General features: G+C 37.4%; 1 protein-coding gene across 1 annotated transcript; it reads left to right on the top strand.

Moving 5' to 3' along the window:
* The first annotated feature begins 677 nt into the window (after positions 1-677).
* slitrk6 (SLIT and NTRK-like family, member 6) lies at positions 678-16,214 on the top strand. Its single transcript, XM_039648318.2, has 2 exons — positions 678-1,155; positions 12,476-16,214. Exon 2 carries the CDS (start codon positions 12,496-12,498, stop codon positions 14,941-14,943), a length of 2,448 nt encoding a protein of 815 aa, XP_039504252.2. The 5' UTR covers positions 678-1,155; positions 12,476-12,495; the 3' UTR covers positions 14,944-16,214.
* Positions 16,215-19,024: the final 2,810 nt, after the last annotated feature.

Here is a 19,024-nt window from a genome sequence, read left to right as displayed (position 1 = left end):
ATTGGATGGATAAGCTTTGGCAAAAGCGTCCCATATGACGCCTTGGGATGAGAACGGGCTCTACTTTAAATTAATCACTAATATAACAGTAAATATACAGTACTATATAAAATATAACATATTCATATAATGTTTTACTTTATTTACAACATTTTTAGATTTTTGAAAATGTAGGTAATTGTCATACTGTACAGATTCTAAGTATATATGCCTATATGATTTGTTCCCTACTATTAAAAAAAAAAAAATAGGCCTATGTTTGGAGATCAATTTTACATCTCCATATACAGTACATCTATATAGATATTCAAAATATGTAGGGATTCAAACGAGTGGAATATCTCATATTGTGTAAACATGCCCCGCCGTAGGGCAATGTGTGCTTAACGAACTGTATTCTGAATAGTTTTCCTTGGGCAGATTATTATTTATTTATTTTTAGTCAAAATGTTAATGTAGGATTCAGAAATGAACATTTAACATAAACCTCACTGCAGTAGAAAAAAAGTGCGACAACTTTCCTCAATTATTCATAAGGCAACAACATAACTAATGAGCTTCCTCAGACCTTTACACTACAGAAGTCCTGCTCGCGCTGCGCAAGGATGCGTTCAGGTCCTCTCTCTCTCTCTCTGTCCATATGGAGTCGCGATAGCTCCTTATACTGTACGGAGGGAGGAGCTCTAGTGAAGTGAAGCTCCAGCACGAGCTCATTCACTGGGCAGATCGTGAGGCTATAGTGAATATGTGCCTCCATCACCATACCTTCTCTAAGACACCGCGGGGGTCAGGCGCTCTCCTTGGGGACACGGACAGCTACATTCTAATCGCGGACTTTAACTCTCAACCACTGGACTATCTGTGAGCTGAACACTGAGACGTGAATCTCCCCCCCAAAAAATGCGGTCGAAACATATTTGAAAATCGTTACTGGACACACGAGTAGCTAAATAATAAAACAAATCATTGGGCGATGGACAGCTGAGGGCAAGTTGGACCTGGACTTGTTCCATGCGTCTTTTTGCGCGGTGGGCTCTTCCGTGCCAGGAAAGCCTTTTGAGAAGTGCTGCAAAACTGGGTGGTTTTGTTTGATCCACAAAGCACAAATAACTTGGCCAAGTGGAGCTACAAAGACTCCTGCGCTGCGTAATTTGGGTAAGAGTGGCTTACTAATGGCACATCCGAAGTCAAAGCAAGCAAAGTGTGATTATTCCATGCAGTTCTGTCTCTTTCTAAAGGGCTGAAAGTGTTCGGAATGAATGCGATCGAGTTTGTATCATTTAATGGTTTTGTTAAAGATTGAAAGGTTGGCACAAAGCCTATATTGCTAAATGTGCACTTGTTTGTCCTTTGAACAGTTCTAGGGTATGTTAGTATATATTTTTATTTTCATATGAAAGTATTTCAAAAGTATAACAGGCAGTGCTAATGTAACACTGTCTCGTGTGATCTCAAGGACACCTTATAAGGTTTATTTTACTTATTCATTCCCTGCAAATTCAATCCCTGTAAATGAAACTCAGGTGACTTCATTGTGATGTAGTCGTCTGCAGCACAGATGCTCGCCTTCAAAGTCACATTTACACAAAGGCGCACACACACACACACACACACACACACACACACACACACTCAGCCAGACATACCCACACACATAGACGCATCTTAATTTAATGTCTGGAGAGACAGTGTGCAGCATCCTCTCTAGATGCTCATGAAATCTAGCATGATGATTAGAGAGGTTTAAACTAGTCTGAATGCATTTATGATTAATATGTGAGTTTGGTTTGTAAACTTTTGTTGTTTTTTTTTGTTAATGCAACTTACAGGATAAGTACATGGCTGTATATGCATTATGATTAATGTGTAGGATTAATATGTCTGGAGTCTGATCCAAAAAAAAAAAAACATACTTTGATTTTGACAACATTGATTTGATGTGTTTGGTGGCTTAACTGGCAGAGCGACACCAGGGTTATGAGCAGATTAAACGGAAATCAGTTGCATAAAAGCATCTGATCAATGCATGCATGTGGCCTACAGGCTGATATTGAATTCATTTTCCCTAAAAAGCATTGATTATGAGCAAAGTTTCAACTTAATGACATGCATATTTATTTTTGAGGTCTTGGAGACTTCAAATGGTAATTTTCACATGCTAACATTTTCCGACAGTGCATGCCAATTATGGTTTGTTTTAATGCATTTATATGACAGTATGTTTTTGCATGCATCAATTACCTCAACCAGAATCAATACTTGCACTCTTAAAAATACTGTCCACCATTTCTGTTTCCATAAATAACCTTTCAGTGATCACTTCCTAAACATACCATTTTTTTTTTCTTAGTATATTTAAATAATCTGAAGAATCTCTTTTCACTTAAAATAACCGTTTGTGCAATGTTCCATGTTAAAGAAAAGCCATGTTAAATCAATTTTACAAGATAACAGTCACATATGCGTTATAACAGAGGGTTAAACGCATCAATAATATCAGGTTAGATAACAGTCAGAAGTGCATACTAAAAATAATTGAGAGATTTTGCATGTTGTTTTCAGTAAAATCAACTGTAAAAGTGTACTTTTACTAATAGTGAAGGACACTTCATATCGAGTGGGCGAGTTTATTAGCTCCACCGGACTGTGAGCTTTTCTTTGGCCTCTGTTCTTATATGTGGGTGTTGTGGCGTGTCCCTGGGGCGAGCACATCATTTCCTCCGTAGTGCCACAGACACAATGAAGGGCCATCTGCGCTAGCCCACTGATTTGCGCTGGGTAAAATGGAGCATCACTGATTCACTCATCCCTTTGCCCCGAGCCCAGTATCCACTCTTTCTCTTCATCTCTCCATCCCTCATTCTCCTGCGCTGGATGTTAAGGTCCCCCCAGTGACATGCTGCGGATGGCAACCAGCAACAATCTGTTGTAGGTTACTTCCATTATGGGGAGCGATGTGATTACATGCTCGACAGTGACACAAACATCACCGGTGCGTCAAAACAAGTGCATTGGATCTTGATACCTGGCTATATCTTAATCAAATTGGCAGAATTACATAGTATCGAGGCAGCATTTGATTAAAATTATATACTTGTTCCAATTTGAATTTCATTGGAATGAGAAGAGGATTTTTGTAGTGGTGCTTGTCTGTTCAAATGGTTAAAAGGTGGTTGCTAGGGCATTGCTTTTGGTTGCTAAGGGGTTCGGAGGGATTTTTAATGCATTGCTGTATGGTTGCCTAAGTAAAAGAGTCTCCCTCACATCTTTATAAATGGCTCAGGCTTTTTTTTTTTTTTGTTGTTGCCTGTTTTATCGACCAACTGGTCGAATTTGCTTTGAAAAGTCATGGCAAACAACTGTAGCAAAAGCGATGCTGGATGAGTTGTATGCCACATTTTAGTACTTTAAACAAACCCCTAATACATAAGCAACAGCAATAGGGATACTATTCTCAACTATTCTCAACTTTGTTGGGAAGAAATGCGTCTGCAGTATCAGAGGCTCTTTGCTCTTTTTTTAAAGACAGTATCTGTTGATGAAAACAACACTGAGAAAATTAAATCATTGATTTTCTTTCCCTGCAATGAGATAACGGTTGCCCTTGTAAATACATGTGATTGTCTAGAGGATTCACATTGTGCAGTTAGAGGAGTTAGATTTATTGAGGCTGTGCAACATTGAAATCTTTTTTTTTTTTTTTTTTCCTGGCCGAACTGAGGGGCAAAAACTGGAGTAGTGCTAACATGAACAAGCTAGAGATGCACACATACAGCCGATCCAGATTCAGAATGACTTCTGCCGATACCGATAGTTTGATCTCCCCCAAATAATTCTGCAAACTATACTGATACATTACTAAAATATTAGCGGTTAAAATTAACAACATAGCCCTTAACTGGTATTTATTTTCAGATATAATAATTACACGTTAAATGTTTGTATGCAACTCGGTTCCTAACCACGTTTTTTTCATGTCAAATTTATTCAAGCATGCATATATACATATATATACTCACTTAAAGGATTATTAGGAACACCATACTAATAGTGTGTTTGACAGCAAATGCTTTGCTGCATACCTCGGTTGTAACGAGTGGTTATTTCAGTCAAAGTTGCTCTTCTATCAGCTTGAATCAGTCGGCCCATTCTCCTCTGACCTCTCGCATCAACAAGGCATTTTGGCCCACAGGACTGCCGCATACTGGATGTTTTTCCCTTTTCACACCATTCTTTGTAAACCCTAGAAATGGTTGCACGTGAAAATCCCAGTAACTGAGCAGATTGTGAAATACTCAGACACCAACAACCATGCCACGCTCAAAATTGCTTAAATCACATTTCTTTCCCATTCTGACATTCAGTTTGGAGTTCAGGAGATTGTCTTGGCCAGGACCACACCCCTAAATGCATTGAAGCAACTGCTGTGTGATTGGTTGATTAGATAGGAGTTCCTAATAATCCTTTAGGTGAGTGTAATTAACAGTTAAAAAGCTCCTATTTAGTTGTTTTTCCCCCTTTGGATAACTTTCCTGATGTAAATATAACATTAAGTGACGTTGTTTACAAGATCATTTGTTGATGCCTATGTGTGGTTGAAACACTGATTGGGCGATTAAATGAGTCATGATTCATTTTGGTAAGTTGTACTGCATCTTTCAACATGCCTTCTTTGTTCATTCATGTTTTTTTTGTGCTGTAACACGAAGTAAAGAAAAATAAAATACCTGGGGTGCTTCAGCGATATGTCACATCCCATTTAAGAGCATCAAAATGCCATTTACTGTTTGAATTGTGTGATACAAATGGACCAAATTTGAAATCTGAGACTTCTTCTTCTTCTTGAAATCTGAGATTTTTATCTTATATTTCTAGGCTTTGTAATTATTGGATGGGGGCGCACTACAAATAATGTTTTGTGTTTTGTGGGGAAAATTGATTGTTAGTTAATGCATTCACTATGGTTAACCAATGGGAACTTGTTGAAATGCTATAAAAGGAAAACAGTTGAAAAGCTGTTAAAAGTGATGGCGATTTTATTAAATGATTACATCTCTCTAATATCTTCTGCGTTTGTCTCATTAGCTGCAGTCTTTTTCATAAGCTCCAGGCAAAAACTGAATTCACAGAGCTGAACGACGTGAACACTCACATGATTCATCTAGAAATGCAGCACTATATAATTTTTAGATGTCAGCTCTGTGTCAGACCCACTGCTGTCATTCTTCCACTTCATTTGCTTCGGTGACCAAAAAAAAAAAAAAAAAAGTTCTGAATAAGCCAGTCATTATTCATATCTTTTTTTTTTTTTTTTTTTTGTACACATGTAAGCTAACACCCTATTAGACAGACTGTGGATCATTGTTTTCATTTTCTTAAGAAAAAATGAATGACGTTAAGGTGTTTGGAGGGTTATTTAGTGCAACTGCGATGTTAATTGGTTCTTCTCTAGTTTTCGGTATTTTTAACACAGTCTCATCCCAAAAAGTCATATAACTGACGTTTTGGGACGTATTTTGACCATACGTCAATATCCGCCTTTTTAGGGCCCACTTAAACGTCGGTAGATGGCGATCCCGGGCTGTCATACAACTGACGCTTTACCTTTAACGTCAGTTAGGTGACGGGTTAGGTTTAGGGTTAGGTTTAGGTCTGGGGTAGAGTTAGGATCCCATAACCTCATCTACCGACGTTTAAGGGGGCCCTAAAAAGGCGAATATTGACGTATGGTCAAAAGACGTCCCAAAACGTCAGTTATATGACGTCTTGGGATGAGACCGGGTTGGTATTTTACAACAATTTGAGATATATACATTGCACAAATGGCTTGAGTTCTGCACCCACGTTTAATATTTTAGGTCAGAGGTTTGTTCAAATCACTAACCCTAAAGATGAGCAACAGTGATGTCTGATTTACTTTAGCATGTACCAATAAAATGGGATCACGGAAGCATGCTCTATTAGAATAAACTGCAGTGAAGGGGAAAATCAAATGGAGAGCAGAACAAGTGAGAACAACTTCCTGTTGTGATGTTGATTTGCATGGAGAGGTACATCTGTTACATCCAGATGTGAACGTATTTGGTTTCATCCGGTAGATCTAACTGCTAATTCCTGTGAAATAATTATGGCACATTTGCTATGCAACACATTTAGAAGAAAGCAAACAGCACTACTTCCCTTCATAGCTGTGAGAAATGCATGTATATCGAATGAGAAATGACAAATTTGGTGTACACGGCGGTTCCAGAATGTAGGCAACAACATGATGTTGCTTTTTTCACTCTTGAAAAGGTATATATGACGAAACTTTAACATCCATAGAACTTTTCCATGGCGCATAAAGTTCGTAATAGTGGAAGTTTCTAGACTTTTAAAAGGACGCTGTGATTGTTGTTTTGTTGTTGTTGTTGTTGTTGTTGTGTATCAGGGGTTACTGTATATCTTGTTGGTGTTTTCCATGTTTTTGAGGAAGTATATATACTGTAAACTGTGTGTTTACACAGCTCTTTTAAAAATGGTGAGTGTTGGTGTTACGTGCGTTTGGCCAACCAAGTTACACTTGCGTCACTGGCCTTTCCTATAAAGGGAATGAATTGACGTCACTTTCCCGGCCGAACCACCCCCCTCAGCCTGACTGAGTGGCAAAAGATCTGCTGCGTGACTGGATTTAATAGGGGAAATGCGACTAAAACGAACAATTTTATCAATTTAAACTAATGTTGGACTCAATATAGTGTTTCAACTTACTAAAGATCCAGTGGTCCATGGATATGGACATGCAGCCAGGAATCGTGATGACTGACATTTATGTTTGCCTGATTTCGACAGCACGGATATAAAAGCAATATAGACCTAAAAGCAAATTTGCCTGTGAACGCTTTATAAATACAATATAGGTAGGAAATCTGGGTGATCACTTACATCAGTGTTATATATAACCTATATATATCATCCAGACCTAAAACTTTATAGTTTTTTTTTTTGGTCAGTGTTTATTAAAAAAAAAAAAAACATCCAATAATGCAGATTATGCAATGATAAATATTGAATTGATGAGTTGTTCATATATATAACAATACAAAATATATGGGTATGGTTTTACACCTAAACTCAGGATATTGACACAAAATGATAACTGCAATTCCACCTTTCGCTGACTGAAGTCCAGTTGTTTCTGTAAATTGCAGTGATCCATTTGCTCCGTCTGTAAAAATATACCTCCGATTTTTTGTCAAATCTAGTCGTACAGTCAATCGCAAAGCTCTTTCCCACTTTACATGTGTTTTGTTTGTTTTTCGCGGCATTCACGCTCAAAACAAATACAGCCGCTCAGTCTTTTTGCCACTCACTGTGAGGAACTGCAGGCACTCCGGCCGACGGTGACGTCACGCGCATACCCTTTATAGTGTAAAAGTAGGAGTTCCAATAACTAGAATCATTCCCAGTTTCTGCATTGTGAACTCGCCAAAAATAATGTTAATTACAAATCAAAGGTGGCAGATGAAGTAAGAAAAAATTTGAAATTAATTAAACACCAAAAAAATACTAGAAAAATGCAATGTACAATGCATTTTTATGCTTATTAGAATGATTTTTGAAGGTTAAATTCAGGTTTTAAGACATGATTTGAAACAGAGCCATTTTGAATTGATGCATATAAATGACCTCAGGATCAAATGTTTTGTTTGTTTAGATTAAAATGATACAGACAACTTTAGAACCCCAAATTAAAGTCTGTATGTTGTACCTTGGGTGTGGATCTTAAATGGTCTGACGCCTTTTAACATACTTCTAAAATTGAAGCTTACTAGACCTAAATTATTCTCCCTGGATTGAGGTTACAACCCTACCCATATTGTCTCGTAAAAATGACACGTTTGTCATGTTCAAAGACGGAGGACTGAATTGGTTTGACACCAGTTCTACAGGAGACATGAAAGATAAGACAATACTTGTAAAAGACTATGGAAATTAAAGTTGTACCTGTCCTTTAAAAAGCATATGGTAAGGAGATTATGCAAATGGGATGGCTTTGTGGTTTAGTTTAAGCAGTTGATTTGCTCCTCTTTGACAGGACCACCGCCTTTGATTGCCATGCTTCATTGGCCAACCTTGTTCTGGTGGTGTTTCATTACTGATCAGATAAATAATGAATGACCAACCCTTAGAATTGTGTCCGAGACAGCAGCTATTCTCTCAAACTGCTCAAGCAAGACAATGCCTGCTGTCTAAAAACAATACTTCTCCAGGGCATGGATCAAATATAATTTCCCTTTCAAAAAGGTTAGCGTCAGGAGTTCCTATTAAGATTCAAATGAGCTCCAAATATAAAAAATAAATGAATAAATGAATAAATAAATAAATAAATAAATAAATACAATGACCCAAACACTTTTATTTCACAATTTGCAGTTTGTTGCAAACTAGCTTGGTCTAGATTTGCTCCACTGGGCAGCTGGGAAAAAAAAAAAAAAAAAAGATGCTTGTTTTGCTGCAGGGTTGCAAGCGATTGGAATTCAGCATTGCAGGATAACAGTACATGGGTCCATAAAAAAAAAAAAAAAAAAAAAGTTTGCCTCCAAACAAAAGACACTGAGTTGTGATGTTAAGATCAGATAGTGGAATCGAGAAGCCCACAATATATTTCCGCTGTTATAGATTCAGCTACAAACAAGTTCACTGGATTCATACAAAATAGCCTTGAGGGTTGTTTTATTTGCTTTAATTTATTTGAACATGTCACGGTATATATAGTCCTCATATGTCATCAAACATTCACAGATGCACTCCTGTGATGGATTCTCCAATTGCAAGTCAAATCATCATGCTTTTTACAATACAGATGGTATCAAAGCAGATTCACAGTGATAATATGAAAATAATACAACAAATAGAAGAAAATTGCATCATCGTCCACCTTAAAGGAGTAGTTCACTTTTGAAAAACCTTTTGCTGATAATGTACTCACCCCCATGCCATCTAAGATGTCCATCTCATTCTTTCTTCAGTCGAAAAGAAATTAAGGTTTTTGATGAAAACATTCCAGGATTTTTCTCCATATAATGGACTTCAATGGGAACCAAATGGTTCAAGGACCAAAAGACAGTTTCAGTGCAAATTGCAAACTGTTCAAAGGGCTTTAAACGATTCCAGACAATGAATAAGGGTCTTATCAAGCGAAACGATCGCTCATTTAATAAAAAATTATGACGAATAAGTGGCACACAAAGTATGTCCAGATTACACACATTCAACATACCTTTTTAGCGTCCATGAACCCCTAGAAGGTTCTATACAGAACCCTTTTTAAGGGTCCAAAAATAAGAACCCTTTAGGGTTCTGTGTAACCAGTAAAAAGGTTCTATGTGGAACCTTTTGCGTTCATTCATCATCATTTTTGTCCTTTCCGGATTAAACATTTCATGACAAACTTCAAGACCCTAAAATGTATTTATGAATGCATGCGAATGATCACAAAATTCAAGATATGGGGGTTAGAAAATGTATATATTTATATGAGTTTATGTACAGTAGTTCAATATCAATATCACACGAAGAGTGCCATTTCAGTTTTTCTCCTCTAAAAATCAGCATGTGATATTAAGTTACTACAATAGTTCAATAAACAATAATTTAATTACAACTACAAAATGTTGCAGAATAATGTAATATATGAATGAATAAGGGTTCTTTCTTGTCATTATTGAACCTTTTTTTTTTAGCATAAAAGGTTCTTTGGAGTTTAGTAAAGAACTCTATGCTTCATATATAGAACCCCTCAAAAAGTTTTAAGCAAAGAATTTTGCTTATAATCCATTAACTATTTATGAGGAGTAACGATTGAGAGATCATTCGTGACTTTTCTTTCCTATGTGATGGAAAGACTCATTCCCCTCCAAGGATGCGTGGAGCGGGTTTGACGGGCAGGGTGTGTGGAGACCTGACCTGAGGGACGAGGACTCACTGGTCGAGCTAGATGTGTGTATGTGTGTATATAGATAGATAGTTAAGTAGATGGATATTAGTCTCTGCTTAAATGCATGAGAGCACAATATGTAGGCTTCACTGGATCTTAATGGACCACAAATTCTCTCCTTGCTGTCGACCACACACTGCTAGCTAAAAATAGGAATGGGACAGTTTTTTTTTTTTCTTCTTTGTTCTGTCATCTAGCATGACATGCAAGCATTCATTTTCTCCGCAGTTTTTGTAATCTTTTAATCTAATTTTATTTATGCCCCCGCCCCCGTCCACTGCCTGTCTACCTGCGTCCTCAAGAGAGACAACGAAAACCATCTTTGTTGTCTTCACACGCTGTGTTCGCTCTGAGCTGTCAGCTCACTCAGCCTGTTGGTGTCGTGGCATGCAGGACTATTCAATGTTTGATTTTATGTCAATACAATTGGGAAGTCTTTCATTCCTCTAACATTCACTGGGACTCTGGGGGTGGTTTCAGTTAATTTGCATATAACTGTGTTATGTTAAATGACATAATGGCAAAGAATAGTTTGTGGTTATTTAGTGGACATGTATGAGGAAGAGGTTGCTCTTCAAAGCTCCAGGGATTTATTTTTCATTTAAATATCAACTTTGTCATAATATCTCTCTTAAAGTTCCTTATAAAATATATAAAAAAAAAAAAAAAAATCAATGATTGTTGACATACTGATGTATATAGAATTTACTGTATACAGATCATGTGTTTTTTTTTTTACACATCAAAATTAAAGCAATTTTCAACTTTCTTATAAGATTCAACTTATTTTTAAAGTCAGTTCAATTTTTATAAGTAGAAATGATTTAAACAGACAAGTTGATTGTACTTCAGATCATTGGAGCAGATCAGATCATTTGGTCTGGGACGAATTTTATGATAAATGTTTGAGTTCATATTATAGGGATCTCTTACAATACTTTTGATTTTTGACTTGAATATATCGTTGAAACATTCGTTGATGCTATTCATCAGTCCTGAAATCCCTTTAAAATAGAAATAGACACAAATTAGTCATAGGAATCATATTTATTTAATGATTCTTGCAGTGATTCCTTTTGACAAGTCTGATTTCTTAGCATGACAAAATCTATTCATGAAAAAAAATATTTTAATAATTTTGTGGAATAAATATAGGAACATAACTAATATTATTATTTTTTTTTCAAATCATGAGATAAGTAAGTAACGGCTGAAGGGCGTTGTTAGGCACGAAGTGAAGCGGAGTAACCCCATCAGCCGTTACTTAGTCACAATTCAGCACTTGCCTCGAATACTTTATTGCTTTTTGAAAACGGTTACCACACAGTAAAAATATTAAAGTAAAAAAAAAAAAAAAAAATATATATATATATATATATATATATATATACGTATTAGTGCAACTTTCATAAAGTAAAATCACTATAAAAGCCTTCCTTCCGCTAGAAAATAAATAGTCCCTGACCGTGAACAGCAACAACGTTATGTAATATGCATGAAAGCTCAAATAAAAAACAACATAGGAACCGCAGTGTTGCGCAGTGATGAACAGAACCGTTGGGTGAAGCGGCCGGTCATAGCCGTGTTTTATCATGAATATTTTATCATGAATAAAGCACAACTATTGACCAATCAGAATCAAGGATTGGAACTAACCGTTTTATAAAGATCTACAACATTAATGTGGAAGAACCTGTTTTTGCGAGAATGTTCATTCTGACTTGTGCAGTGTTTATGGACAGCGTACATCTGTTTCACTCAAATTAATGCTGAGGTATTGTTGGCAGTATAGGACACATTAAAAGACACTCATCCAGATGTTAGAGGTAACAGGGTCAGGAAAATCAGTCTAATTATGTAAAGACAAGTCTCGCAGGGTGCCTGCTGCTAAGGACTGATGTAAATAATAATAAAAAAAATCATTCAGTTACAGGTAGTCATGGTAAAATATGGGGGGTATATGCATGCATACAAATTATTTGCCTTTGTTGTGAAAAAAAGAAAAGGTGAATTCATTTGTTCAGTTTTTTTTTTTTATAATTTACAAATTATGTGGAATATGAGCATAAGTCGGTTTCTTGATTAGAATTTAATTATCCCAATAATTTGAAATACTTAATTATATCCCTAATGTGATATAATCACCACTCTTGTCATCATCATCATCAATGGCACAACCAAATTATTCATTTAGGACTATTACAGTGTTAGTTATAAAGAGCTCTGGTGTTCCACTCACTGCTTGTATACAATAATAAAATGCAATATGTTAGCAACATTTTTAATAGCTTTAATAATTTAGCAGCTTGTGAATGTCTGTTTTTATGCACATATTAGACTCCCCGAATCACATCCTGATTAGTTTATTAGATTCCACACTGTGAACTCCATGCAATAATTCCTATAATTCAGTGTTCTGCAACATGGCTATTTTATGAGTTTGCTAAATGCACTCCGTAATTACCTTTCCTTCTCTCTCCTGTGTTTTCTTTTTAGATACACTGAAGAACAACAAAATGCTGGCCAGGATTGTTTTCGTTTGCTCCTTCTTTGCTGGTGCTACTTTTGGAGATACTGAGTCCAAGGTGTTGTACGATGGCGCTTGCAAATCTTTGTGCACCTGTGAAGAGACAGATGGACAGTTGTACATAAACTGTGAGGAGAGCAACATAAGCAAAATGTCAGACGTTGAAGTGCCGTCAGATAAACCTTTTCATCTAAACCTATACAAAAATGACTTAGTGGAGTTACTTGCAACGGACATGGACGCTTTCAAGAACGTCGTCACCTTGCATCTCGGTGAAAACAGCATACAGGAGCTTGAACCTGGTGTGTTCAGTGCGCTGGGATCCCTGAGAAAGTTGCACATAAACAGAAATTACCTGGTCATGCTGAAGGAGGACACATTTCACGGCTTGGTTAATTTGGAATACCTTCAGGCTGACACCAACTTCATCCGGGTGGTGGAGCCTGGGGCCTTCAGCAAGCTTGTCCGTCTTAAAGTTCTGATCCTCAACGACAATGAGATCGAGTTCCTTCCGAGCAACATTTTCCGCTTTGTGCCTCTGACACATTTGGATCTGCGTGGAAACAAGCTGCAGACACTGCCGTACGTGGGTTTCCTGGAGCATATTGGTCGTATCATTGAGCTCCAGTTGGAGGAGAATGACTGGGTGTGCAACTGCGAAATCTTACATTTAAAGGTCTGGATCGAGAACATGCGAGCGCAGTCATCTATCGGCGAGGTGGTTTGCAACCGGCCTGAAGATCTTAGGGGCACCTCTTTGGCTAGGGTCAAAAGGGATTTACTTTGCCCCTCTCATGCTGACATCAACCTCGAAGAGCCATCCAAGTCTCTAGACATGGTCGTCACCCCATCCACTAAGGTTGTTCAGATACCGAATGCAAAAGATGATGCAAAGATACCTACACCTGCAAACGGCCTAGGGCCTTGTGTCATTGTGGGGTTTTTAATGCACTGTGAGGACCGAGGCATTCAAAGGATATCTGATCTCGGCATTCTTGAACAAAGCCCAACCATGCTGGTTTTGACGGGAAATATGATACAAAGACTTTTCAAATACGATTTTGTGACCTACGACGGTTTGGAATTGCTCAATTTGGCAAACAACCAAATCGACTACATTGACAATGAAACCTTTCTGAGTTTGAGCAACCTGAAAAAGCTGTACCTGAATGGAAACAGGATTGAGAAAATATCTGCAACGATGTTTCTTGGCCTTCACAACCTGGAAAATTTGTACTTGGAGTATAATCTGATCAAAGAGATCGAGCCTGGATCGTTCAACCCTTTGACGAATCTAAAGCTCCTGTACCTAAACAACAACAGACTCAACACTCTCCCTGCACAAATATTTCGCAATGTGCCCCTGGTGACATTAAACCTAAGGAAAAATCTCTTTACGCACTTACCGGTGAGTAATGCGTTGGACCAGCTTGGAAATTTGAAGCAGATTTACCTTGAGGACAATCCTTGGGACTGCACTTGTGATTTGGTCAGCCTCAAACAGTGGGTGGAAAAGCGTAGCAAGGAAACCGTGGTGGGTGCCATCTTATGCCACACTCCTAAAAAACTCTCTACTGCTGAGGTCAGAAACCTGAAGCATGACGTTCTCTGCCCCGGCTTGGTAACCTATAACTCCTTACTTGGAGGCACCGAGGACGGTATCCCAGTCACGACTGCGCCGGAGGGCGGCACCAGCGGCTTCTTCCGGTCCATTACCGATGCGGTGCCACTATCGGTGCTCATCCTCTGCCTTCTCATCCTCTTCCTGACCGTCATTTTCTGCGCTGCCGGGATTGTCGTGTTTGTGCTACACCGTCAGCGGAGACATGCCAAAAAGAAACAGGCCGAGGAGCAACCTCGCGAGAGCAGTCCCATCCACCTTCACTACAGCATGTACGGCCAGAAAACCACCCACCACGTAACCGAAAGGCAAGGACCCAGCATGTACGACGAACCTTCCCATAGCCCCATCATTCAGGTCTGCAGGAACCCCAGTTACTGCTCTCAGCACAAAGACTACGAGTTGGATGACTACGATAGTGATAAACCCAAGCATATCTGCCATAGCATCCTCGACAAGGACAACGAATCCCTTCCTAACGTGAAGTTCAGGGCCGTCACCGACTACCCCGCCGAGTTGGTGAGTTTGGGAGACGCGAGCTCCTTGTACAAGAACATCTTAGAAAGAGACCGGGAGCTCCGACAGCTCAGCCTCACTGAATACCTCAGGAAAAACATATCGCAGCTACAACCATCCGTGGACATGCAAGTCCCCAACCACCACAAAGAGCTGAAACTAATGGAAACTCTCGTTTACACGAGGCCGAGGAAGGTCATGGTGGAACAGACTAAAAATGAGTACTTTGAGCTCAAAGCCAATTTACATGCTGAACCAGACTATTTAGAAGTCTTAGAGCATCAAACGACTTTCAACTGAGATAAGTACACTGTATTTTTTGATTTGACAAATGAAACTCCAAGTGCCTTGACGGTCCATTTCTGATTTAGCCCGAGAGACATAATACAACGACATCGGAGTAGAGGCAATTCTCACGATACAATCATTTGACGCTGACACGAGGTCTAATTTCAGGTGGACCTTAGCTCTAGCATGCTATCGGACATTGCAGATGATGGATTACACAGTTGGACAAGATTGGCTTTGATACCAGAACTTTTCTTTTGCATTGTGGTTAATGCATTCTCTTTATGTTTGCTAGATGGTAGGGGAGACTAGCATAGAGTCACTTTACGTTTCTATCTGTGTATCTCTTATGATGTACGTGGCAAATCTTTAAGCTGTTTATCGGTAGCAATGGAAGAAAACATGTTTTCTTTCTTCTTTTTTTTTCTGTCAGACAGAACATTTATGGTTAGTTAAAACATTCCCTGATTTGCTAAGCTTTGAATTAAACATGCCCAACACAGTTTGCGTTCATTAAATATTAAATAATGGTGGTACTTAGATCTCAAGATGTCTGAAAATTGCATTTATTCATAAATAAGGCGTCATCAACAGCAAGTAGATTGCCAAGTGGCTATTGTTTTGACCCTGAGGTCAGTCTTTATGACTGGGCTCATTTATCATGCCTGAAATTGGCGTCTCACCTGAAATTATCAACACGCCTGGAGAGTTGTGTCATACAGACCCACTTGCTTAGACCTCCACTGCTTGTGATATGGACAAAAACTCTGCTGGGCATCTATGGAGAAAATGAAAAGAAAATAATTGCACTACTCAAAATGCTATTTAAAGGTGGTTGATGACAATCACGTTGTGGGGCCGCACAGTCTATGCCATTTTTTTTTTTCCCCATAGGAAAACTGAGTAGTGTAGCTTCTGGTTTGTAAAATAATGTTGTTTAAAGTTCCTTCCGACACAAATCAGATTTTTTTTTTTCTTTTCAGACTTTTTTTTTCTTTCTGCATGACAATTATGCAGTTTTTTTATCTTCATTGTGTGACTGGAGAAGAAAAAAATATATATCTATATATGTATAGAGAAAATATGCACACAAGTTATTGTGTTGAGCCTTGAAATGTTTTACTGTACTGTATAGAAGAGCACCATAGCTTTATTTTGTATAAGTGTGGATGAGAGTTATTTATTCTGTATATTTGTACATAATTTAACATTTATATGTTTGTGTGCCTTCAATGTGGTACCAATTAAGCTGTACATACAAAAATAAATAAATTGAGAACATTGCAATATGTATGGTCAGTAAGACGAATAGCATGGCACAAGTAAAAAAAAAAAAACAATGGGTAAAATAGAATATAATTAATTAAGCACTATATATTAGAGATTTCCAAATAAAATCTACAGTATTTTGGTGCAATGCATCTGTCACTTGGTAGAAAAAATTGAGAAATGACTACATGGAGAGATGGCTTGACATGTCCTCATACTTAAACCTAGAGCAAATTTATTCAAATTAAAAGAAAATATGATCAAGACCACATAAAATATGAGTTGCACTGAAGGAACCACTGATAAATGATTTATACTTTTTTCTGCTTTGTGAACTAAAAGTAATAAAGTCAGATTTTTATGAGAATAAACGTATGTTTTGAAGTTGTGGAAATATGACATTTCAAAAATAGCATCGAGATTATGTCATGCCTAATAACAGTGAAGTAGTTAATCCCATCCAAACATCTTACAAAAGTCGCCGACGTCAACACAGAGTCGGTGAACTTGACAGTTTGCCATTGCGAAACAGGATTCTGTCAGACCCCCGTTTCTCAAAAGAGCCTTTCATGAGTGTGCAAGCAGCGTGCAACATTCAGTTGCTCCTCAGAACATTGAAGGCTTCTTTTCATCCTCTCCACACTTTCATCTCCCTCTTCTCCTCGCTTAAGTGGCTTTCCAATATTTTCCATTAACCATCAAATAGAATCATTCACGCCAACGTGAGTAATCTCCGCACTCCCTTGAGTAAAGGAAGTCACCTGGGCAGGAAAGACTAAGAGCAAAATTGGATGGTAGAAGAAGGATGGCCAATGGTTTTTGACAAGTCAGTTGTTGAAACTTCCAGTAAAGTGCAAAACAGTGTTCACTTTCAGGACTGCTTTTCTTTATTTTCAACTATGCCAATTATTGTGGTGTGGATATTTTAACAAGGAAACAATGCCAGCGGCTCCTTTGCTGGAAATGAGCATTGCGTACTACCACTTACACTTGATGGATTTTATTGCAGATTTTTTCTTTGCTTGCAGACCAGGCACTGAGAGCTTGGTATCTAACATCTATTCTTCATTATGCCCTCTAAATACCAGTTTTAGGCCGAGTCCACTGTGCTTGAGTGCACATACCTGTTTTTTTTTTTTTGTTGTTGTTTTTTCACCTCATAGGAGCAAATCCTCTACAGATGATGTGAAGAACTGACAAAGGTCATTTATGTACACTGTTAGACCTTACCAGGTTTTTTACAGTAAAATACTGGCAACACTGTTGCCAGTAATTTACTGTAAAAATGCACTAAAACTATTAAGTTGTATTTTTTAGTTAACTTGAGTTTTAGTGCATTTTTACAGTAAATTACTGGTAACAGTGTTGCCAGTATTTTACTGTAAAAAACCTGGTAAGGTCTAACAGTGTAGGTGATTTTCTAAGGGACAATATTGACGTTTTTTCACTACCTTTTCACAATTTTGCAGGTATTTTACTTCCTGATTTTAACTCTCAAGGGCTTCAAAACGTATTCTCTGCCATACAAGTTATATTATATTTCACAGCAGTGCCATTCGAACATGGTAGGCCTAGTGTATATGCAGACTTAAACCATGTCAAATCTTGGGAGGCTCCATGACTTAACGGTTCTCTATATAAGCACAGGAGAATGCGTAGAAGTCTGGGAGAAGTAAATGGTCTCCATTAGAGTCATATGAAGCTACTAGTGGGCTCTGTATGTAATTCAGCAAATAGGCATAGCAATATCTCCTTCTCTGGGGAGATCTTGAGTAATAAACTCGGCATGTCTGCCCCCATGATCTATACATGAATTCCTGTAATGTCGCCAACGAATCCATGTTACCTCTAATGCACATCAATGCATCTTTGATATCTAAACTGAGACATGCTTGAAATTATTGGTAGTGGCAGGTCTGTTTAAGCATAGAATAATGTACTTTCAGACCTGCTGTTTAAACATACCAATGTCTGGACCATCCAGTGCTGCAATAAACACACATATATCTATGAATAGGGTCTATATCCAATCTGCTAAAACACACAAATGCATAGCCATACAATTAAGCATTTTATTCCTGAATGTTTTCCATTCCAGATATAGTCATCGAGTCTCCGAAGATTTGACATGATATAAAGGTCTACATATACATGTTCAAATGGCACAGCTGTGAAATATATTGGGGCGGCAGTGGGTTAGTGGTTCATGTAGGTTGTCCTCAAACCGAAAGGTTGGTGGTTATATCCTCGGTTGAGCTAAAAAAATAGCTCAAATATGAATTTCACAATTTGTATATTAGAGTGCAGATGATAACATCCTTTTATAAATAACTAAAGAAAAAATAATACAAAAATGCATTTACATCTGTTTGTTGTGTACATCTTCAAAATTAATAGAAAATAACTTATAACAAAAATAAAATAACTAATTACAATTTTTTATGGAATTGTAATTATTGATATCAAAATTATTATAGAAATATGTAATACTTAAACAATATTTGATAATATTGATATCAAATTTATTATGATAAAAATATAATCTATTTTGATAGTATTGTAAAATAATGTCAAATAAATTAAACATTAATTTCCTGCAACACGTATTTACACCTTGCTGTGTGAATTTTCAAATGAATAACAATATGAAACTGTTTTTTTTTTTTTTTTTTTTTTAGTTTTATTATTATTATTATTTTATAGCTAATATTATGAATTGGTAATTTTGATATTATTGTTATAATAAAATAAATTTGTTTTACAAAAGTACTGGAAAATTAATGAAGTACCACAAGAACATGGAGACAAAAAAAATGACATTACT

This window comes from Pimephales promelas, chromosome 6 (assembly GCF_988280905.1).
Source record: "Pimephales promelas chromosome 6, fPimPro1.hap1.1, whole genome shotgun sequence".
NCBI classification, from domain to species: Eukaryota; Metazoa; Chordata; class Actinopteri; order Cypriniformes; family Leuciscidae; genus Pimephales; species Pimephales promelas.
This window is presented reverse-complemented; position numbering and strand designations above follow the sequence as displayed.

Coding starts and splice junctions, on each gene's coding strand:
- slitrk6 (XM_039648318.2), top strand. CDS start 12,496: ATGCTGGCCAGGATTGTTTTCGTTTGCTCCTTCTTTGCTGGTGCTACT.